The 24,974-nt window shown below is 39.3% G+C and overlaps 1 protein-coding gene across 3 annotated transcripts; it reads right to left on the reverse strand.

The window, feature by feature from the left end:
* Positions 1–145: 145 nt before the first annotated feature.
* On the reverse strand, positions 146–24,160 carry alpl (alkaline phosphatase, biomineralization associated). Of its 3 annotated transcripts, none has more exons than XR_008807157.1 (12): positions 13,528–13,653; positions 12,633–12,752; positions 10,711–10,826; positions 9,074–9,248; positions 8,119–8,294; positions 7,145–7,285; positions 6,638–6,707; positions 6,066–6,200; positions 3,020–3,211; positions 2,797–2,916; positions 459–949; positions 146–400 (listed from the first exon to the last, which is right to left on the reverse strand). XR_008807157.1 is itself a non-coding variant. In XM_056251389.1 (12 exons), the coding sequence occupies exons 2-12, from the start codon at positions 13,595–13,597 to the stop codon at positions 684–686; spliced, it is 1,581 nt and encodes a 526-aa protein (XP_056107364.1). In that variant the 5' UTR covers positions 13,598–13,653; positions 24,060–24,160; the 3' UTR covers positions 146–683. The 3 variants fall into 3 exon arrangements, 2 of the variants coding, with proteins under 2 accessions (XP_056107364.1, XP_056107365.1); XM_056251389.1 differs by adding an exon at positions 24,060–24,160 and having other exon boundaries at positions 146–949; XM_056251390.1 differs by adding an exon at positions 24,060–24,154 and having other exon boundaries at positions 146–949; positions 13,528–13,646.
* Positions 24,161–24,974: the final 814 nt, after the last annotated feature.

The raw sequence follows: 24,974 nt of genomic DNA on the forward strand, positions 1-24,974 counted from the left end.
AAAACTATGATACTTTTTTGGGGATTATTTGATGACTAGAAAGTAAAAAAGCTTTTACTGAAGTATAAATATTTTTGTCACTCTCTTTGTCACTTTTGCTCAATTTAATGTATCCTTGGTGAATAAACATTCATTTCTATCAAGAAAAAAAAAAGGACTGATCTCATGTGACAGCAGACCTCACAAAATTTCAGAGGTAAAATGCTGTAATGTGAGCTTGTTAAACAACAATTCGTTCCACAGACAGACGGTCAATCTGCATGTTGCCTTGCGACACAGAAAGCGTGATATTTTTTTGGCGTCCTTTTGAAGTATTTTTGCTGGGCAGATTTGATCTAAATTATTCATTATTATGTTCTTTAGAGAACAGCAATATCACACTCACATTTGCACTTCTGTACTGAATCACAGCAGTTCTGATATTCAGTACACCAGCAATCTTACTTGTGTGATATCACTTGATGGCAAGTAAAAGGAATTAACCACGTTTTACAATTTGTTTCCATTATTGCAACAGAATCTCTTCAAATTGGCCCTTTTCAAAATGCCCACACATTGGTCCTGAAGTTGATAAATGCTTTAAAAATGAATCACATGTCATAAAAAAAATCATAAACTCCACTTGAGAGAATCAGCTCCTGATCTAATCACGGTAGGATAAGAGATGATCTGAAGAAGAGTGGTCAGCACAAAAGCCATGTAACTGAGAGAAGAACGGCCAGCACAGGAGAGATGTGGCTGAGAGAAGAGGAGCCGGAGTCTGCACGGCAGTGGTCTTTGTTTTGGCCGATGCACGCGGCGTAGGCCATGACATGGGGAATGTAATGCTGCTCCTGGACTCCATGAAGAAGATGAGCCATGGGGCCTTTGGAGAAGATGGCCACGTCTTCACCGCCATGAGTCTCCGAGCGCAGGGGAACGGCAGACTGAGCCAGATAGTTGTTTTGCTCTGAGGGCAGAAGAAAGAAGAGTTGTCATGATATCAAAATGACATTTTTTTATTGTAATTTGTTCATATTAATCTTAATATTATATTAAAATTAAATTACAATTTATTTAATATTTAATAAGAACAGTTTACATTTAGTTAAATATGAATATTAACAAATTACAATTAAAACAATTATTGCTTTCAGGCTACATACTATTGTTTAATAGTTTACAATTGTTTAGTAGTTTACAATTACTATTTAATATTAATTGTAATTTAGTTTTAATATAAATGTATTCATTTAATCATTCATTTATTTCTCTTAATTTTAGAGAAATGCTTTTAGGTTACTTACCATTAAGAGAAATAAATGAATAATGATATATTTATATTAAAACTTTAATATTTATGAAACACCTTAGTTTGGTTAAATAGTAATATGAATATTATCAAATGAAAATTAAATGAAATTCTCAATTATTAAGAGAAATAAATTATAAAGTTATAAAAATAATTATTCCAATTAATATTAAGTTTAATATATTAACAAATTACAATGAAAACAATAGCATGTAGACTGAAAGCATTTCTCAATAATTAAGAGAAATAAATTAAGTGTTATATTAAAACTAAATTCCAATTAATAATAAATTAATATTGAATAAAACACTACGTTATTTAAATATGTCAGTAATTAAGATAAATATATGTATAATTATGTTAAATTCAAATTAAATTACAATCTATATATTAAGGTCAATGTATTAATATGATTATTAACAAATTAAAATTAAAACAGAAGTATGTAGCCTGAAAGCATTTCTCAGGAATTAGAAAAAAAAAGTATTGATTACAATTTATGAGCAATAAAAAAAACAAAATAAATCATAAAAAAATCACTTAATTTTTCAAATAATCAACAGTAAGACAGTCAACATAAATAACACAGAAATAAATGTAAAAAAAATAAAAGCAGTGAGTTTTCTATATTTCTGTTTACTTGTCAATACTCAGAACTACGGATATAAAAATTTGGTACAGTTCCATTTGTCTTTGTACTGGAATATTTGACATCCCCAGAAGAGTGTCAACAGTAGGGATGACAATGAATTTTTCTTCATTGTTTTTGGATTGGGTTCTATCAGTGAAAACAGAAATTGAAAGAGTCAAACCTATGCTGTGGAATAGTAATGAGACAAAACAGGGAGAGAGAGTGATGGGGAAGAAAATGAGAGAAAAGAAAGACCAAGCCAAAACAATAGCCATAATTCTATGGCTTGTCAAACATAGAGGAAGAGTAAGAAATATGGGAGGTGGGAACTGAGAGAGATTCACTTTATCATCATTCAACTACCGCTGAGTTTGACATTCAGGGTGCTGCTACACTAGAGTTGACACTGTTTCAGAGAACATTGCCGATCCGCTCCATTCAAAAAGTCTCACGTTAAAACATATTACATAAAATTATGTAAAATATAATGTAAACTACCGTTCAAAAGCTTAACGTTGTAAGATTTGTTAATGTTTGTGAATGAAGACTCTTGTGCTCATCAAGCCAGTATGATGAATTGTAAGCATTTCAATCCATCAAGATTACCATCAGAGCTGTTTTCCCACCCTTTTTGTATGGAATGTACACCATCAGGAGTATAGGCTTTTTACATTATGTTTTAGTGGCTATGTAACATGCCATAGAACAATTTAAAGTAAATCATCTCGGTTATGCATGTAACCCTCGTTCCCTGAAGAAAGGAAAGGAGATGTGACGTCGAACGTGACCGACTGAAAGGGAACCCAGCATTCCAAGTCTCCCAAAAGTAGGTCCCTGGGCAGAACCAGGAAGCGATAAATCTGCAATTACTTACCGTAGTCCACAGTTGAGACATTTTCTCTGGAACCGTTAACCAACTTGAACCCTGGGCCATTTCCATACAAAATGGATGTGAAGGGCTTCTGGTCAATATCACTCAAAGTGGGGGCCAAACCTGCGGAAAGGATATTGAAAGCTCTGAGTCTGGGCCATGAACCACCAAGAAATCACTCTGTAATTAAAGTGCTCCCAGCATGCCTTGAGCCTTCATTGCCTACCAAAGATGGAGTTTCCCCGTGGTGTGTAGCCTCCAAAGCTGAAGACATGAGAGTGATCAGCCGTGACAACGGTTAGGGTGTCATAAACGCTGGTGAGGAAGCCAGCTCGAGTAATGGCCCGATCCATTTCCACAGCCTCGTGTAAGGCCTGCTTCGCTTTGCCCTCATGGTGTCCGTGGTCAATGCGCCCACCTGTCATCGGACAGCCCGGTCAGAGGTCTCATATAGAGCATGTAGACATGCATTCATTCTGTAAATATCTTTCACTTCAGTAGATGAAAGGGTTGTTATAGTGCCAGTACCTGACAGTTGCTGAGCTGTTATGGTGCAGCTTTTGAAAATTCACTTTAATTTCATTTGATTTAATTAATAAGTGGTTGATTTCGACATTTTTGTCACATTGCATTTCTACGAGCAAACTGAAGCAATCATCAAATGAATTTTAATTCATTTTTCAAATTAATTTATTCAACTCTGTCACCATCCAAATGTTTAATGAGATCAATATTAAAATACTGCAGTTTATTCTATGTTTGTAGTTTAGTTACATATATTTGTGTAGCTGTGTAGTGTTTTTATTTTTCTTGTTTTTTCTTGTTGTTGTTTTTTATCACGTCTTTGCTGTTTTCATGCTACATAAATACTACATTTCTTAAATACATTTTAAACTGGTAATATAGTTAAATATTTAATTAAAACACACAAACATACTATATATATATGTGTGTGTGTGTGTGTGTGTGTGTGTGTGTGTGTAATGTATATATATTTCTCCAGAAGGAAACACAATGTATTAAGCTGGGGGTGAAAACTTTTGAACAGGATGAAGATGTTCATTCATCCAAATTGTTCATATTTTGTTTAAATATAATTTCTTTCCATTTAGTACTGCCCTTCGGAAACAACAGAAGATGGTTACATGTTTCCCGGAAGACAAATTAATTACAATTTAATGCATTGTGTTTCCTTCTGGGGCATCAGTGAATGTTTGAATCTTTTTTAATAGTTGTGTTTGAGTCCCTCAATTGTCCTCGGTGCGAAAAGATGGATCTCAAAATCGTACAGTCACGGCTGGAAAGGGTTCAAATATGTAAAATATGATGAAAAATGAAGAATTTGCAGAAATTTATGTTTTTCTGCAGAACATTGGGCAGTTTAACTGCTCAGGACAAACAAGGGACTCAAGAACAACAATCACAAAACAAAAAAAACGACACTGTATTAAGAATCAAGGGTGTGTAAACTTTTCATTTGTACAGATTCATTTTTATAAGTTCAGCTATTGTGCAGATTCTGCAAGGTGTATGTAAACTTTTGAGCACAACTGCATATAGAGTCGTTTAAAAAGTAGCTTCCCCAGCACTAAAAAAAAAGCCAAATTGATACTAGTTTATTTAGATGTTAAAATGACCTTCCGTTGCACATCTGCGGTCTAATGAATAGTGATGTACACTCAGGGCCGGTTCTAGAGATTTGGAGGCCCTAGGCAATATTCTTGTTGGAGGCCCCCCACCCCCAATAAAAAACTCTTGAAACAAAATATGATTCCTAACCTTTTAATTTATACAACATTTAATTTTAAATGTTTTTACTTACACGGTACATAAGTTTGGACACATTACTATTTTTAATGTTTTTGAAAGAAGTCTCTTATGCTCATCAAGCCTGGATGTATTTGATAAAAAATACAGAAAAATAATATATAGTGAAATATTATTAAAATAATGTTTTTCCTATTTTACTATACTTTAAAATATATTTCTGGGATGCAAAGCTGAATTTAGTGTCATGTGATCCTTCAGAAAACTTTATAAAATTCTGATTTATTATCAAATGTTAGAAATGGTGCTTAATATTTATTTTATAACCTGTGATACTTTTTTTCAGGATTTTTTTTTATTATTAAAAAGTTGTTTTAAAAAAGTCTTCACTATCACTTTTTATATATTTAACACATCCTTGCTGAATATTCCTGTTTTTTTGGGGTTTTTTTATCAAATAAATGCAGGCTTGTAGAGCATAATAAAAACTTCTTTCAAAAACATTAAAAATAGTAATTGGTCCAGACTTTTTACCAGTAGGCTACTGTATTAATCAAACTTCATCTAAGGTAATCTCTTTTTTGTTTAATGAAGATGTTATTGTTATTGTTATTTTGCTGTTTTATTCAATTTATTCACAGTTCCAGAATACCACTTCAGTGATATATGCTTTTATCATTTTTTCATAGCTGGTATTTTCCCCTCCCATTTAATCAATATTGACTGCAGATATTGTCATATTATTAATATAAGTAATATGATATTATGCATTGCTAGCTTAAATATGCTATACACAAATCAAGTGGAAGAGAAAGACACGATCACTACTGATTAGAAAAAAAAATTCTAAACTGATATTATTGGCGCGAGTAGGCTGATGTCAGACAGGGTATAATCTAGCCTAATCATCAGCAGAATTTAGAAGATAGACCCATGAGATCCTTTATTTGAAACATTTAAAAATGTTGTAGTGTGTTGGGTTTTTAACTTTGAATACAAACGTCTTGTCTTTTACTTTTGTAGCGTTTTTAGTCAGCTCCCGACGCGATGTTATTCATTGTTCGTGCAAATTCAAAGCATCGCGTCTGGGCAGTTAATGACGCTCGCGCTCTTTTAAACTCGTAATAAAGCGGTGAATGATTTTTCTAGAAATGACGCTGATCTACAGTAGGCCTACAAGTTTATATTTAGAATACATTGCAATCACTCCAAAATAGATGACGACAACGCACACACCTGCATTACGAGCTGTGCTTCTGCTTTGCTTCGCAGCACCTGATGGGCTGGCGTTAATGTGACGTATAACAGTCTATGGTTAAGATAAACATCGTCACTATTTTTAGTTAATTAATAAATATTGAAATAAATTGTAGATATGACATTTGTAATTTTTTTATTTTTTTTATTTTTGTCCCTCTGTCTGGGCCCCATCCCGCCAATCGGGCCCTAGGCACGTGCCTAGTTTGCCTTTGCGTTAATCCGGCTCTGTGTACACTATATTTTACCTTCCACCAGCAAGTAGAACCCGCGTTCATTTTTTTTCAGGATCTTAATGGCCACGTCTACCATCTCAGTGAGGGAAGGGTCGGTTTCTTCGTTTCTCTCAAGCTCATAGGACAGGTCTGCTGGCTCAAACAGACCTGCAGCGCAAATAGAGCAGGAATTCAGTAAATCATTGGGTTACACTTTATTTTATAGTGTCCTTGTTACATGTACTTACCATAGAAATAACAGAAAATTATGCATAATTACATGCAACTAACCCTCGCTCCAAACCTTAATCCAACCCTAACCCTATAGAAAAGTACATGTTGTTAATTAATATTACTCATCACTTAAATATATAATTACACTGCAACACTGTACAAGTGTAACAAATAAGTACTGAGTAGTATTAATTAACTACATGTACTTACTATAGTGTTATGGTAAGTGTTGGGGTTAGTTACTTGTAATTATGCATCATTTACTGTCATTACTATAGTAAATACATGTAGTAACGTGTCACCTTAAAATAAAGTGTCACCAAACATTATCTCAAAAAAGGTCACTTAACCAGAATGTTAATGAAACTCACCCAACAGATAATCCACATTATTTGGATTCAGGGAAAGGAGATCCTTCTTGTTCCAAACATAGTAACCTCTCTGATTACACAAAGGTTAAGAGAGAAACAACAAACAGGTTAGAGAAATAGCGGTACCCTCTTAGATTTAGATGCTTTATAGAATGTATGACAAAGCTTTGATCCAATATCTTGCAACCAAATCTCTGTAATCCAGTATCACAGCAAGTACAAATTGTCTTCATTTGTTATTAAGTGCACAGCTGTAAAGCCTGCTTTAGAGGCCTCAAGAGCTTCAGATCAGATTCAGGGAAGTCAATAAAGAGGGCATCATCAAAAGAGCACGAATACACTGCCAGAGTCAGGCAAACACAGAGAGAAAATAAAAAAAGACTTGTCAGCAGAGGCATAGCGTGGAATCGTTTGTTTTGTTTTTGTTTTCTGAAATGAATTGAACATGACATTGTAAATGAAAAGATGGAATGAAGTGCCCTGTTTTCCCCTTGTTTCATCTTTCACCTTATCCTTCACTCTGTCAATCCACTCCCCCACAAGGTTCCTGCCATCTTTGCGTGTACCGTTGTGTTTCTTGTCTCCTGGGTATTCCACATCTGGTGTGTTTTTGGGGTACATATATTTCCGCCCACCCCCCATAATTACCTGCCCATCCAAAAAGAAAAAAAAACATCACAAATTTATTGTACACACTGCGGTCTAAAAGAAACCCAATTTAAACCAAAATAGTTTAAGATGTTGAAAATGTAAAAACACTATGATGTTAAATACAGTAGACATATTTAAGATTCTGCACTATTAAAATGTATGCAGCTAAAATAATTTGTAATTAGTAGTTTAAATATTTTATAAATATTATATAACAAAATAATAATAGTTATTATTATTATTATATAATGATGTATTATTAATAATAATAATAAATAATGCTGCTAAAATATATCTAATTTATATAATAATTAATTTGACAATATTACAATGACAATTATATTAATAATAATAGTCCAAGTAATAATAATAATCATTATTATTATTATTAATACAAAAATAATTTATTATATTTACTAGTATCATTATTATTATCAATGATAATAATAATACATTTTTAAAAGAAAAATAGTATCTATAAATGATTTTACCATATTATTATTATTATATTATAATTAATAATATTTTTTGTTATTTTATTTTAAATATTTATTATTATAAAAGTGTATAATACAGGGTTAATGATAATAAAAATAATAATTAATATTTTAAGTTATTTTATTATTATTTTTAATAGATTATTTGTTTAGATATTTATTGTTATTATTATTACTAAGAAATATAATTAAGAAAAAATGCAAAACAGAAGCATTTTAACAAGTGGGCAAAGTAACCCATTATTAACAGAAACAGATATTGAATGAACAAACACTATGCAATATAAAACCAATTTATAAAACTGGATGGGCTGGGATCATGAGAAAACTCACATTAATGTCAGGGATATTTTCAAAGAGTTGTCTGGCAATGTCTTTGCATCCACTCTGCAGTGCTTCAGCTGGCATCTCCCCGTCTGAATACCAGTCCCGATCTACACAGTGGGCATACGAGGCACTCGGAGTGGCATGATTCACTCGTGTTGTTGTGACAATTCCCACTGATTTGCCTGTGGGAAAATACAGATAGGTGCAACTGTTAATTGTTCCAGTAGAGACATGTCCATCACTATATCTATATTCTAGTTGATTACTTGTTGTTGACGGATGACGGATATTTAATCAACAGACTGACTGGCAGAAAACTAACTAAATTATGCACTGCATCAGCTTAGAAATGTTATACTGGACAAGTAAACAGCTTGATTTAAAGCCATGTTGTCTGGCTAAGGTCAAGCAGTTCTATGCCACACTATTTTAATGCATTCTCTGAACACAAGCTCTAAAGAGAGAGAGCATTTTCCCCTGTACTCACATCAGGTCAGGTTATCAGTTTGACACTGATTAGACCGTCCGCCTTTTAAACCTCTCAGCTGGATTTTAAAATGTTTATTCTGGTCATGTTGAGCAAATTCCACTCGGCTACATTCACCTCTACCTTCAGCGGAGGACTTCCATCTTATAAAACGCTTCATTTGTTTTTATTTTCAACATGAGAATAAAATATGAGAAAGCCGCCTGCGTGCTGCGCTCATCAGTCAAACTGTCACCCTTCTCGTTTATTCCTCTTACTTCAGATAAGGATGTGTTTTTCCACTTTCTGAAATCTGCTCAACCTGGTTTTTTTTTTGTGCTAGTGTCACCTTTGTTTCTCTCATGCAAAAATAAGCTAATGGATTGCTAGCAAAAAAATGAGACCAGAAATATCCCATCTATATTCTAATTACAATAGAAGTCGGGACAGAGGCATTATAGCTGCTGTATGAGAGGATTCAACAGAGCATCTCACCTGAGTCTTTGGCCCATTTAAGAATGGAGGTGACCTCGTTCCCCTGAGTGGTGTTGCACTGGGATCTTACAGATGCTGCGCTCACTCCAACCGTTCCCTCGTTGGCTTTGACCCCACACAGATATGCCGTGGCAGTGCCTGCACTGTCTGGTACCTGAGCATCAGTGTTATATGTCTGGGGAAAAAACAAGGACATTTTTTATAGCTGAAGGGATTATTTCAACGGAGCACTTGGTGTAGTTCTATAATTGTTTATTTAGCATTATATTGCCATGCGCTCTTCGGTCCATGAGAGTTATTTTGTGTGTGGAGTGTGGTGTTCGGACCCTGGCACTTCGGTCTTGTTTTGGTTCTGTGTCGGGATTCAGACATTCATGCTACGAGTGTTGATATTATGAGTATTCGCTCGTTCTCTCGCGCTCTCTCTTGCAAGCGTGCGGTTTCGAGTTCGAGTTCGGGCTGTACGCCCTTCTGTCTGCGTGTGTCATTGTGTTCGGTCAGTGTAGCAACAATCTCCATCCCATCGCCTCGCTGAAGTATGCGGAGGAAGAGGAGAAAGGCTTCCTCCATCTTACAAAATCTGGTGGTCCTAGAGCTTCCTGCTCTCCCCGATATGGCCACAGAGGTCACCCCAAAACTGCTTGCCTGCCGGCCCCGCCCAAGCCTTCCGCCGAGCCGGCTTCACCCAAGCTACAAGTACTGTCCTGTGCCCACTACATCAGCTGTGGGGTTCTCCTTAATTCCTCACCCAATGCCCCATCTTGCCAGAGCCTGACCAATCTGGTGAGATTATTTGTACTGGATTGACTGTCTCGCCTGTGTCCAGCCGGCCCTGCCCTGATGTGTCTGCCTCGCTTTCTCTGCAAATGATCCTTCTTTCTAAAATCTCCCCTCTGGATCTATCGGTACCTCTGTACCTTGTTAGTATCTCCACCATGGCCTTCCACTAGGACTCCATATAAAGTATAATACAGAAGGCTTTATTGGATTAAGTGAAAAATATACATAAAGCCAAAAAGAAAAACAGCTGAATAGGAGATAATAACTGACCATAGTTCACCATCCTCACTTTTAATAATGGTTAACATCTGTGAAAAATGTAACTATGTGAGAATCATCATCCCAGAACTGTGGCTGAATCTGTCACGGAATGGTAAAATAGTGAAGCAAGGATTCAAGTGCAGGAGTAAGGGTATTTATTAAGTAATAAAAATAAATAAAAACTACAAACAAAAACAAGACAGATCTCAGGCAGGCACAGGAAACACAAGGGAAACATAGATAATGAACCAGCACAGGACTGCAAACACAGGGAGACTAAATAGGGAACAAACAAAGGAGGGTAACGAAAAAGGCAGGTGGGGCAAATTAATCAATAATCAGGAAACAAGATGGGAGGGGCCAGACAATTGACAAGAGAGCACATGGCACAAGGAATACAAGACAAGCCATGTGCTCACAACAAACCAGACTAAACACAAATACATGACAAACCGGGAATGTCAGAGCTTCTGTGACAGAACCCAGACAGAATCAAACTATGATTTGAATCTGTTCTCTGTGACCCGGGGTGGGCGACTGCATGGATTATGAACACAAAGGAATGGCATGATGGGATTACAACACAAGGGATGTACCTTAGAGAGGGCAACATAGGGGAATTTGTCCATCTCCAGTTGTGTTTCCTCACCACTCTGTCCACTCATTTGACCCTTTAGAATCCGTGCTGCTGTGACCGTAGATACACCCATACCTACCAACAACAAAAGTTGCCATGATTAAGACAGACTATTTTAACAATAAAATAACAAATACAAATTATGCTTTCCTTCAAGCACCATCTATCATGAATAACATGGTCTGATAGTACCTGAGAAAGGAACAAGCCATTCTCAAATTAATTCTTGAAGTTTATTCAGAATAGTGAGATGAAATGACTTCTTGTCATTTAACAACCTGCTATTCTTAAAAGCACAAGGACCAAATTAGAGTACAGTTAAAAGTCTCAAGCTTGCAGAACTGTACAAAACTGTATAAGAAGAAATGTTCAAAAAGCACAATCACATTGAAAAAGAGTCGCTTAAAATTAAATTATAAAATATTACACAATGTATTTACTGCACTGTGTTAATGGATTATGAGGGTTGTGTGGCTTGAGTTGCAATTATGAATTGAAAACGTATCCGAAGTACTCTGAACTATAAAAAAGAGCAATTAAATTTGAGTACTCTAAATGTTTATGCAAACGCTTATTAATTTACCTTGACATCTTATGTAAAATATATTCCTATCTTCATAACTTTAAACTATAACTTGAAAAGCAAGTAATCAATTTCCAATTAAAACACTATCTTCATTTTAATGATATTGACTCTTAAAACTCCAAGATCAATCTTGCCAGCATTTTCACAGTCAACCGGCAAATTACGTCATATTTGATCCGTGTTTGCAGTCTGAATTGAATGTGATGAGATGAAAAGACTGTGTACTGCAAAATAATGGCAATAAATGTTTTTATTGTGTTGTCCTTGCGGGCACATAACAGTGCTACCAGTGTAAAACTGTAAAATGGCTCTTTTAATATGTTATTTTTTAGTGAATGAAATGCACACAGTGTGCCGATCCTTTTAATGTATCAGACAAATCAGTTACCATTTGAAGTCAATCCTTGAATTAACTTAACATCAGATGATCATGACTCCAAAGGATTTATATCATCTACAGAATTACAAAACCTATATGAAAATTCAGAAGTCTTTTCTGAACTTGGTTGGCTGACCTCCAAGAAAATCATAAGTCACATTGTCCTTTTAATAATCTTAATGCATGAACCAACAGGTCAACTGATCGAAATCTTCTCGTATCTCTATTTCAACAGTCACTTCTAGAAAATCCTGTATGTGAAATCATCCTTTTTGTAGCTGGTATGCGTTTATTGTTGTGGTGGACAGTGAGCACTGAAATAAACCAACATGACAGTGGTTGAACTGAGGGTTCATAAGATATATTTTTTAGGTTTTGTAAACTCAGGTGTTTTATACCAGCATTGCTTTCCTTTCACAGGGACGTGGTGTACAATAAGCTAAATTATTTCCAATAAATATGATCTATTGTTACTGAGATAATCTTCATTTTTCAACCAGAATAAATCAAACTGCCTCTTCCCTCCATCCTTTTGGTGCCCAAGTTCACTTTGATACGCATTGCGCTTTCAAATTTGTCCAGAAGAAACCTGACATTCAACCTGACGTTCACTGTGGTTAATTAGCTTATTTCTCATTAACTTGATATCCGTCACTGCCCGTGTTAATGCTTAATTTTGAAGCAGGTTCATACAGTGTAGCAGTGCTTTTAAAAATATTTAACTCTTTTTGTTAGACCTAGTATTGCACAAACAGTTTTCAAGGCTTGGTTAAAAAAATCAAAAGCAAAGTGGATTGATATTGTTTGAAAGAACAGAAATGAAAATTATTTTCAACTTACGGTACTTATAACTTATATAACCAGACAAATATCTCATGGTAAATATCCACAGGGATCCATGGATGGCGTGACTTACCATCACCAAGAAAAAGGATGACGTTCTTGGCAACGTTCTTGTTGAGCTCTTGGAGGGTCAAAGCAGTTTTCAGTGAGCGCTGAGCCCAACCCTTCCAGAAATCAGGGTCCTTCTCTTGTTCTACAAGCCGTAAGAAAACATGTTTACACGTTTGCCCACAAATGATAACACAAAATCAGCAAAGATGCTCCTGCAAAACAAGATAATGACAATGGCCTTGAGGGATGATGAGTATGCTATCTCTCTCTAAACTAAACTGAGCTAAATATATAACAAATGCTGGACAAGAACAACAACTTTCTATTTTATGCATATCTTCTTCTGTCCACATAAGCTTCTTAAACCCACAATCACGAAAATGAACATATCTGGAACCATCTGACCCGAGGGTCCAATCTTCTTATAGAAGCTAACGTACATTTGAAATGAGTTTTATTCTATGCCCATACTTGGAACAAGGTCGAAAAGAAGACTATTAAACCTTCAGTTTAATAAACCTGGCCTGAGATAGTGTCAGATGAGTGCTGCTTCATTAACAGCGTAACGCCATGACTCTCTATGAATCAAAGACACTACAAGCAAACTATATGGCAGGACTCATTCTTGTTCCAAAAGAGCTACTTTCCTGCAAAGTTTCGTTCTAAACCTGCTCCAACACAAGTGTTTGTAGAAGATCTTGACTAGCTGGTTCAGGTGCATTTGATTTGGGTTGGAGGTACACTTTCCCGGAAGTTAAATCTTCAGGAACAGGAATTAGCACCACTTTTAAAATGAGCATCTTATTTATTTTTAAAGAGACAAAATGCTTATCATTGCAGAAAAAAAGTATAAAAGTATGCAATTGTCCTATCTAATACAGGCAAAAGGCCAATAAACAGAAAGTATCTTAACTGACCTGGAAACTGAGGCTTTGCCAAAACTTCCCAAACCAGGCAACCGAGGATAAGGAGTGCAGCGACCTTCATTTTGTCACCGTTTGCAGAATAACTCACGTTCCAAGGATCTCAGAAGACTCTAAAATCTGCAGTGAAAAAAGTTTTAGCCAATGCTAAAATATGTCTTCTATTCCCAATTTTAAGTTCAGAGATAACTACAAGTAAGCCGTTCATATGATGATTTGAGCTCTGTGTCAGTGTATTTGTTAGAGCGGTCTAACATAATAATATTGGCTCAAACAATGCCGTGAGTTTGGGGAGGAGCTTCCTTTCTCCAGCTATTATAGACCTCCCTGATTTGAAAACAATCATTATTGTTGTCGTTACGTTTGGTGACAGAAATGACACACTTCATCTTTAAGCACAGAAAACAACTATTTACCATCCCAAGACTTGTTTTTTTCCATTATAATATTATATTCATGTGTGAAAACAACTGAAATAAGAGGACAGATTGTTTCAGCTGGGGATGTATGTCACAAAAACTGATACAAACAATCATTTAGTGCCATATTTGAACATTAATTTGAGTAAAAGTTCACACCTGCATTAGTATTAAACCTCTCTGTCTTCTACTCTTTAGTCAAGGTCACTTTAATGGGATTGAGTGCCATTGCACACAGTGCTTTAATAGCCATGACAAAGCTGATTAACTGGACACCTCGGTTCTAAGGCACAGGTCCGCACGATTTCTATTACGAACACACAATTTCTCAGCTTACTTCACATCCTTTTAAAGGGGTTCTTTAGTCATTGCACAGAAAACATCAATCAACATAAAAGCCTCAATCAACCTATATATTGCCCATGCTGGAGCTTTGACCAGATGGTGTTTACATTTGTAAAACTGGAAAAAAAGCCACGTCAAGCATTGCAATGCACAGCTATAGGGTTTACATAACCGTTTTGGTGACACTTTCTATTAGGTGTCATTAACTACTATGTACTTACATCAAAATTGTTAGGTATTGTATGAAACTCAGGCGTGAAGACCAGGAGACTCTGTTGTATCTTCAGCAGGATTCTTTATTGAGAACACGAGATGTTGGTAGCTGCAGTCATCAAGTCTAACTAAAGGAGCTGTATTTTATAGGCATTTGGTGGGCAGTCCTTAAAGGTGAGGACTTTACACACAGCCTTAGTGACCACTAAAACAAAAGCATCTAAAAAATTACAGAAACTTACCCCTGGCAATGAGCTACAAATATTTCGAGGTGACATCTTTAGATCAGAACAGAAAATTATCCCTGGTTGTGAAACTCCAGCAGACCTATCTCAAAGAATTTAAACAACAGGTTTAATGAGTTTCACAACATTATTATCGAAGGTTTTGAGTCCCATCTGGTATCAAGAACTAAGATTAAATCAATATCACTAATACACTTGACTCCCATCAAAGAGGAGAGAACTTGGTTAGAATAGAAAACACAAATGGTTAACGTCTCGGTTACGTATGTAACCCTAGTTCCCTGATAGGGAACGAGACGCTGCGTCAAACGCTGCGGGAACGCCCCTGCGTTGTGCGTCATGAAGCACGTATGGAATCAGCCCAATGGAGAGATGAAACGTCATAGGCGGGTGACGTCATCGACCAGGAAACTATAAAGCACCCCAAAAACACAAGCGCATTAGCTTCTGATAGGCTTGAAGGAAGCTCTAACGGGAGTGCCGGGAGTATGGCGGAGCGACGCAGCGTCTCGTTCCCTATCAGGGAACTAGGGTTACATACGTAACCGAGACGTTCCCTTTCAAGGGAACTTCGAGCTGCGTCAAACGCTGCGGGAACGCGAATACCCACGTCGCCATAGGACCAAATGACCGTCATGTGAGACTAGCGCACAGAGGACGAGAGCACCTGTGCCCCAGGGGTAGAGCTTAAGTCTAGGTCATAGAACTTAATAAAAGTATGCGGTGAAGACCATCCAGCCGCATCACAAACATCACTCAGGGAAACCCCCGACAAAAGAGCTTTAGAAGCAGCCATACTCCTGGTAGAGTGAGCTCGGACAACCAAAGGTGAAGGCTGGCCAGCCGACTCATAAGCAAGTGAGATAGCCTCAACCACCCACTTGCTCATTCTCTGTTTAGACGCAGGACACCCTTTCCTGGGTGGCCCGAAACATACAAAAAGTTGTTCTGATTTCCTCCACAGGGCAGCTCTGTGGACATAAGCGTCTAATGCCCTAACAGGGCAGAGTGAATTAAGTTTCTCCTGGTCCGATGACATAAATGGAGGAGGACAGAAAGCCTGCAGAACCGTAGGTCTAACAATATTAGTAGGAACCTTAGGAACGTAACCTGGTCTAGGATGCAGAAAAGCTTTAACCATGCCAGGTGCAAATTCCAGGCACGAGGGTGAAACCGACAGAGCCTGCAAATCTCCGATTCTTTTTAGTGAAGAGATAGCAAGCAAAAAGATAGTCTTAAAAGTGAGAAACTTCTCGGGAACTTCTTCGATAGGTTCAAAAGGAGCTAGGGAAAGACCTTCTAATACAATGGCCAGATCCCAAGTCGGCACCCTCGTACGAACTGCTGGCCTCAGCCTCAAGGTGCCACGGAGGAAACGAGTTATAAGCGGGTGTCTCCCAAGAGAAACTCCACTGAAAGGGACGTGGTAAGCAGCTAGTGCCGCCACATACACCTTTAGTGTGGAGGGGGATAACCCTGTGGAGAAGCGCTCCTGCAGGAATTCCAGCACTGCACCCACTGGGCAGTTAACTGGGTCCTGCAGGTGTTCTCCACACCAAGAAGTGAAAAGTTTCCACTTCAAGGCATAAAGCTTCCTCGTGGATGGAGCTCTGGAGTTAAGAATGGTCTCAACAACCTCGGTTGAGAGACCGGAGTCTATGAGCTGGGCCCCCTCAGAGGCCAAGCCCACAGTTTCCACAATTCTGGGCGGGGGTGAAGTATCGTGCCCCCCGCCTGGGAGAGTAGATCCCTCCTGACCGGGAGCTCCAAAGGAGAACCGTCCAGGAGAGAAATCAGGTCCGCAAACCATACTCGGGCCGGCCAGAACGGGGCTACTAGTAGTAGACTGACCCCGTCCCGGCGGACCCTCTCCAGAACTCCTGGTAACAGAGCAATCGGGGGAAAGGCGTACAGACGTGACCTCGGCCACGGCTGCACCATAGCATCCAACCCCAGGGGGGCTGGAAGAGTGATGGAGAACCACCGATGACAATGAGTGGTCTCCTTGGAAGCGAATAGGTCCACCTCGGCGCGACCGAAACTCAACCAAAGGAGCTCCACCACCTCGGGGTGGAGTCTCCATTCCCCTGGCCTCGGCCCCTGCCTCGACAGGGAGTCTGCTACCACATTCAAATACCCAGGGAGATACATTGCTCTCAGAGATAGTAGCTTCCCTTGGGACCACAGGAGGATCTGACGGGCCAACTTGTAAAGCCGGCGAGACCGCAGGCCCCCCTGATGATTTATATAAGAGACCACCGACGTGTTGTCTGATTGAACTAACACATGATGGCCTCTCAGGTCTGTTAGGAAGTGTTTCAGAGCCTGAAACACAGCCAACATCTCTAGACAATTTATGTGCCACGAAAGATGATGATCCTGCCACAGACCTTGGGCTGGGCGACCACTCATGACCGCCCCCCACCCTGTGAGGGAAGCATCCGTCGTTAGCGTTATGCGACGACAAAGAGCCCCCAGCACAGGACCTTTGGATAGGAACCAAGTTTCTCTCCACATGACCAGAGCACGAAGGCAGCGCCGCGTGACTTTGAACGTGCGGAGCGGATTTCCCCTCGGGGAGAATCCCTTGGTCCTGAGCCACCACTGTAGCGGTCTCATGTACAACAGGCCGCAAGGTATAACGTTGGACGCTGCTGCCATCAGACCCAACAGTCTCTGAAACTGCTTGACAGTGAGTAGCTGGCCTAGCTTCACTTGTTTCACAGCTGAGAGAATCGATGCGATGCGGGTCGGAGAGAGTCGCGCCCGCATCGATACCGAATCCCAAACGACACCCAGAAAAGTGGTCTTCTGGGAAGGAGATAATACACTTTTCTTTGCGTTCAGCCTCAACCCCAACTTTCTGATATGAGCGAGGACGACATCTCGATGCCGAACCGCCATCTGCTCGGTCTGAGCTAAAATCAACCAATCGTCGATGTAATTGAGAATCCGAATGCCCTGAAGCCTCAGAGGCACTAGTGCTGCATCCATGCATTTCGTGAAAGTGCGGGGAGATAAAGCTAGGCCAAACGGAAGAACCCTGTACTGGTACGCCTCGCCCCCGAAGGCGAACCTCAGGAACTTCCTGTGTTGTGGAAGGATGGACACATGGAAGTATGCGTCCTTCAGATCTATCGTGACAAACCAGTCCTCGGACCTGATTTGAGACACGATCTGCTTGATAGTGAGCATCTTGAATTTTAGCTTCCCTACCGAGCGATTCAATATGCGCAGGTCTAAAATTGGACGCAACCCCCCATCCTTCTTTGGAACGATGAAATATCGGCTGTAATAACCTGACTCCAAACTGGGAGGAGGAACCCGTTCTATAGCCTCTTTTTGAAGGAGCGTTTTCACCTCTTGTTCCAATACCAGAGCCTGCTCGGGGCCCACCACTGTGTGCAGAACCCCTCTGAATTTTGGTGGACGACACCTGAACTGGATAGCATAACCCTTTTCTACTGTCTGCAGGACCCAATGAGATATTTTTGGAAGGCTTTTCCACTCTGCCAGAAATTCTACTAAGGGTACCAGCCTCTCGAGACTGGCCTCTGGTGTAACTTGAGCAGCAGACGCAGCGCCCTGTAACGGCGCACCGGCAGGGAACAACTGGTCTGACCGCTCTGAGACCCTCCTCAGAGGGAGCGAGCGTCCCTCGGGAAAGCGCTCGCTGGGATCGTCTGTGCCCCGGCATAAAGGCGGGGTTGGCAGAACGAGCCCCTGAGGGCACCGAGGAGGAATGGGCACCGTAAAAAGAGGTGAACACCTTTCCGCCTCGGTGGGGACCACCCTCAGCATCCTGAACGGCTTGGCGTCAGGACTTCTTCTTAGCCGAAGCCTTCTTAGCCAATATAACTGTCCTCAGATCAGTTCTACTGGGAGAAGGCTTCGGCTGAGAGTGTCGCGGCTGAGCCCACTGTCCAGCAGGGGGAGCACGAGACGCGACACTCTGCCTCTGCTGCGCTCTATGTGATGAGCTCGTAGACGGCCGGGGCTGCTCCCGCCCAGCAGCCCCAGGGACATGAACTTTAAGGGGACGAAACTTTTTAAAAGCTGCAGTTTGTTTCTTTTCTTCTTGGAATTTATCGATAACTGAATTCACAGCATCACCAAACAACCCCATGGGAGAAAGAGGAGCATCTAAAAGAAAAGCTTTTTCTCTCTCTTTAATATTAGTCTGATTTAACCACAAATGTCTTTCTGCGGCCACCAGAGCTGCCATAGAACGACCCATTAATTTGGCCGATTCTCTGGTGGCACGCAGGGATAAATCAGCAGCCTGACGCAGTTCGCGAACTACGTCAGTACTGACCTCCTCACTCTCACTCATGTCCCTTAGCAGATCAGCCTGGTATGCCTGCAAGATTGACATAGTATGCAGACATGACGCAGCCTGACCTGCTGCCGAATATGCTTTACCCACCAAAGCCGAAGTGTTTCTTAAAGGCTTGGTGGGTAATGCCGGTGCCTTAAAAGATGATGCTGCTTCGGGGGAGAGATGGCTCGCAAGCGTCTCTTCCACACGAGGCAAAGCACCATAACCATGAGCCTTGGCTCCCATAATATTAGCGTATGTAGAAGTCTGGGGACTAAACACTCTATATGACACCGGTTTTCTCCATGATTTCGACACCTCGGTGTGGAGATCATGGAAAAACGGCAGGCACCGGCGTGGAGGCTGCACACGTGACGGCAAAAATCTCTCATCCAACTTTGATTTAGAAACAGACTCCTGTCTAGTCACTGGCCATTCAATATTAAGTTTTTCAACAGCTCTTGTTAACACCTCCATAAGCTCATCACTCTGAGGAGTGTGGGGTGGCGAATCCTCCACATCTCCCTCAACACTAACAACATCAAGTTCCTCAGAACTGGATAGCTGCAGCATTGGTGCCTCAGCCCGAGCGGAAGAAACCGCAGCGCGTGCTTCCGAACCCGGGACTGAGGCACTGGATCTCACAGGTGAAGGGAGAGATAAGGCAGAGCCCGTCTCAAACCCCGCTGTGAGATCCATCTGCGATCCCCACGATAAGCGCCGCCGCTCTGCCTCGGCAGAAGCGGGACCCGAACCGCGGGGAGCGCGCACCGAACCGCTCTCCTCAAAGAGCGATCGGCGGGAGCGGAGCGTCCTTAACGGCAAACGCTCGCAATGCTCACAGTCTGCTCCCTCGAGAGCAAACTGGGCATGCTGAACTCCCAAACAAACAACACAAAGATCATGTGTATCCCCGCTCGTTAAATAACGCGAGCAGGGAGGAACACACTTTCTAAACTGCTGTTCGTCCGCCATAATCTCTCAATATATATATATAGGGATAAATTGTTTGTGTGGTGCAGGGTATGTAAGACAGACAATATCACACAGGGACAGATTCACATGTAGCGCGACTGAAAGCACAGAAGCTAATGCGCTTGTGTTTTTGGGGTGCTTTATAGTTTCCTGGTCGATGACGTCACCCGCCTATGACGTTTCATCTCTCCATTGGGCTGATTCCATACGTGCTTCATGACGCACAACGCAGGGGCGTTCCCGCAGCGTTTGACGCAGCTCGAAGTTCCCTTGAAAGGGAATTATTGTTATTACACTGTCTTTTAAAATTATATTTCCACAGTATACAAGGCTACTTATTGTGTTTAAGTTGTATTGCAAAACAATTTAGTGACAGACTTCAATAGTGGTGCAAAGGATCAATAAACTTACGGTTTGGAACTTCGGATATTACTGTTTTTGAGTCGGGGATCGGATAATTTTTTGGATCAGCAAAATAAATTGAGGGAACGGGGATAATGTAACTTTACTTTTCATTTATTACGTAAAGCCCACTTTAAGTACATCGATACTACAGCAAAAATCTTGTTTTTAATAATTAAACATTATCAAAGACAAGTAAATATTCAGTAATAATGTTGTATAAATTGTATAAATTAAATATAGATGAATCTTTGTGAAAGATGTGTTTTGTTGTTTGATTAACAATAATGACTTAGCAGCAGATATTAATAGGCTGCTGTCACTTTAAGCCCTAATGAATGAATCCAATATAATGATACACATTTGATTTCTTTCTCAACTGTTTAAGTTCACTTATGACCTAAAAATTACTGTTTACGAGAATACCTGCAGAGATGGGTTTTTTGACATAACTTTTTGTGTATGTGTCTGTTCAAGCACAAGGAGACACAAAAGAGGAATAAATTCGGTGATGAGCCTCAGTTTATGCGCGCTTCGGGTGTGCGCGGCTGTAAGCACAGATAACAACCCGCGATCAAGTTTTCTTTCGCCTCTTCTTGAGCTTGAATGGTTTAAAATCACTTAAATGTGTAAATTATCATGGAAAAAAACATGCAAATGATAAACTTTCACTCTAAGATGGTTAAACTTTTAACCCGCGAATCACATGCGTGCCGAACTGCGGGGGCCTGTTCCGTCGGGATCACGGATCAAGTGCGATCCGTTGCAACCCAAGGTTTCAAGGTATGGTTACGTTTAAGGATGGGTTAAGGTGTAAGGGACCAATATTGGTCCAAACCCTTTGGTATTTTATTATAAAACAATTCACTACCCTAAAAATCAAGAGGAGGCCAACAACCAACCACTAATGCAAGTCATTTATAACATTTGTTTCCTGTTATAATCAACACACCATTGCAGGTCGTCTTGAACCAGTAAACTTCTAAGCAAGCACCCCCCACTAGTTCAAGATTTTTACCATGACTTGAGGCTCATTCACAAGCTCGGTCAAAAACCCAGTGGGGCTCCAGCTGGCAGTACTCTTGAAGCTAGTCTGCAGGTGAAGAAACACAGCAGTGCCAAAACACAAAGGAACAGCAAACCGGAGAACAAAGTTGTCAACAAAACAGAAACTCCTTCTCGATTCATGGCATCTGAATGTAGAGATGTCCTTCTCCTGGAAGAGGAAATCACATCCAAAACAGAAACAGAAAACCACCTATCCTTCCGGCACACTGGCCCAAACAACAACCGCGAATTAGAGCTGCAAGTATGTGCTCAGGAGGATTAGATTAGTGTTATTACTGATGGAGACAATCTCCCTTCGCCTTCATCTTACAAAAAGAGACTTTACATTATTTTGAAAGGAACATCAGTGAATAATATATTCAGACCTATCAAAATCAATGCTTTCTGTAAGACATGCAATTTCATAGTGGCATCCTATTTTCCCACAACAAATCAGTTATGATGCTTTGTCAGAACCTGTCATGTTTTGTTAATGCCAGTAAACCCCTGAAGGCATAACTGCAACTCAATCGCTCTAATAAACAGGAACATTAGATCACACGTAACATGATTTACATTTAACTCTTAACATCCTAGAGGCCATTCGATCACAGAACATCAAATACTGACAAAGACATAAGAATTGTATTAGGCTGTACATCTTGGTAAACACGACAAAACAAAACAAAATTAATCTAATTATGCTGATGAGTCTCTCTGAACAACAAAACCTTTTAAGGAAGAGCAGAAATTTGAAATGTTCTTAAGTTCATATAAACCGAGGCTGCACTTCTAATCGTGCTATTGTTACATCTACAACTACATTAGTATCAGTGCATACAAATCAGTTGGGCACATGATCAATAAAAAGCTCACAAACTCATATTATGTCTGGGAAGCACTTAGGAAGTTGTAAAACAAAACCTTTTATTCCTGTCCCTGCATCGCATTGTTTTCTCTTTATGCTGTTTCTATTTTTCTTCTAATTCTGTTATGCTCTGATATAGACAAGGTAACCTTTTCTACTAGCCAACAATCACAAATCTGAGAAAGCAGAGAAAGACAAAAGTGAGGCACAAGCCTGGAATTCATAGTCTGACAGAATGTCATAAACCTGTCTCAACATTTTGATCCCTCATCCATACTTTCTAAAGGAATGCCAATGGAATTTTTTATCATAATTTGGAACCAATCATAATGAGATCCGTTGGAATCCTTGAAAAATCCAAATAAGATCCTACTTGAACTAAAATTCCTATTTTTCAGGGTTTACATCAAACATGATGCCTTTTGTTTTTGTTTTATCCAGTTGGGATTGTTTCCAAATTAAAATAGAAATTCCATTCGTTCAGATCAGCCAGGGAAAAAAATACAATAGTTTAGTAGGGTAAAACTGTACAGAAAAGTGAATTTGTGCTAAAATGACATACATGAATACATTAATGAACCATTTCCAATCCAATATACATAGTGTAATATACCTGGTGTACGTGAAAAATTAAGAGTAATATTCAAAGGCATATGCATCACTCCCTATGTAACCTCTAACAAGGCAAGGCAAGGCAAGGCAAGGCAAGGCAACACCTCTTTGATTAACATATTTTTAATAGGCCAACTTTTTTTTGCATAATCTTTTAATATTGATTCTTTAAAAGTGATTAAGTGTTATAAAATAGCATTAAAATATAAGAAAAAACTTCTGACCACCAAATCAAAGTCAATGTGATTTAACCAACATGCAGGAAGCCATTATACTCTCATGTGACAAGGACACCATAAAACAGGACCCCTTCAGACCTTCAGGAAGGTGTCAAGGTCATTAAAGTTTGTTTTTTTTAAATCTCACATATTTTCAGCTTTTTTTTTAAATGCACGTTCACATGTCAGATTAAGAAAGCCCAAAAACGTCTTCATATGCCTGACATGAAATTTGTAGCAAATGTTTTTGCCTTTAAATGAAAGTATTTGTGCAAGAAAGGTATTTTAGTAGACTACTTGATTGATGTACGCAACCAACATGAATGAGTACATTTCTTCTGTTTTACATATTTCATGTCTGACATTTATTTGTCATTAACCTATATTTTTTCTTGCTTTGTCAGCATTAAATTCATGTCTTTACAGTTATAATCGTTTTCCCTGGATCCCTGCCACTCTTTAATGTACCAGTGTCTCGTGTGCAGTGATGCACAGAAAAGCGTTTCTCTTTTCAATTACATCCTTTCATCTTTTGAGATCATACAATGTAGCAATTGGATGCCAACACGAGATTACCGCTTGACAGAACAGGAAAACCATCAACATTTCCCACATCGCTGGAGCGAGTCATTGTGAATCGCGAATTGTTTAATTGCAGTAAAGTTGGAAGAGCGACTCACCGTTATACAAACTGAGATCATTCACAACGCAACCTGAGCAACTTGTAGGAATGGTTTGACTGAATAACAGCACATCTCCCCAACTCTTCCCCGCGCGTTTTCATTAGAACTCCAGTCACATGAGGCGGTGTATGAACAGAGTCATTCAGCAGATAACCACCGCTAAAAGTGATCTTATACTCACCCCTGTGCTCGTGTGCTGTATGTATCCGTGCACCTCTACGGTTTCAGCAACACAGGACTCACGTTCACAGTTCTCTGGTCGGGCTTTTATAACGCTACACACAACGCGCCAGCCCGAAAGAGAGAGAGAGAGAGAGATTGAGAGAGAGAGAGAGACAGAGAGACAGAGAGAGAGAGCCCCCGGTTAGTAGAGTCCACTATTAATAATAGCGCTATCTGAAGCGCGGGCTCCTCCTGTTGATAGGAGCCGTTTGAGTTGAAGAAGAACATAGGATTCGATTTGCAGTTTTAATTTTCTCCTCCTTCATTCCTGCATTTCTTTATTTGCTTTAAACAACAATATTGTCAAAGCAGCAGACATGCCAGATTGCAGATTCACTTAAGAATTAAGCAGTGCAAAAGTAATGAATAGATTGCAATGAAATATAAAGATATAATAAAAGTGATAAGGATGTATAGAAGGGATGTAATTGACTATATATATATATATATATATATATATACAAATACATATATATATATATATATATATATATATATAACCAATATATATATATATATATATATATATATATATATATATATATATATATATAAAGGTCAAGTGATGTATCAAACAACAAAAACGTACAGAGGTTTTGGGCAATTCAGTTTTATGCAGCAATTTAGAAAATAAAATAAAAAAATCACAAAATTATACTGAGCTTAAACCTTACAGGGAATGGCCTAAAAAATAGCATACATATAACAACAAATGTGCAACATAATGTGCACTCAGAGTCATTACCTAGAATTCAAGTGTTTCTCTTAGGCAAAAAAGTCGCAAGTCTGTTTAATTAAGCTTACAAACAACAAGGTCTCAAGAGACTTCTTCAAATAAAAAATGATGTGCTAATGATGTGTCAGTGGAAAAGCG

The sequence above is a fragment of the Rhinichthys klamathensis genome, unplaced genomic scaffold (genome assembly GCF_029890125.1).
Source record: "Rhinichthys klamathensis goyatoka isolate OS25496 unplaced genomic scaffold, OSU_Roscu_1.1 h1tg000082l_1, whole genome shotgun sequence".
NCBI classification, from domain to species: Eukaryota; Metazoa; Chordata; class Actinopteri; order Cypriniformes; family Leuciscidae; genus Rhinichthys; species Rhinichthys klamathensis.

Coding starts and splice junctions, on each gene's coding strand:
- alpl (XM_056251389.1), bottom strand. CDS start 13,597: ATGAAGGTCGCTGCACTCCTTATCCTCGGTTGCCTGGTTTGGGAAGTT. Junction 9,249..10,710: donor CCTATGTTGCCCTCTCTAAG/GTACATCCCTTG, acceptor TTTTTTCCCCAG/ACATATAACACTGATGCTCA. Junction 950..2,796: donor TGTCTCAACTGTGGACTACG/GTAAGTAATTGC, acceptor TTCTGCCCTCAG/AGCAAAACAACTATCTGGCT.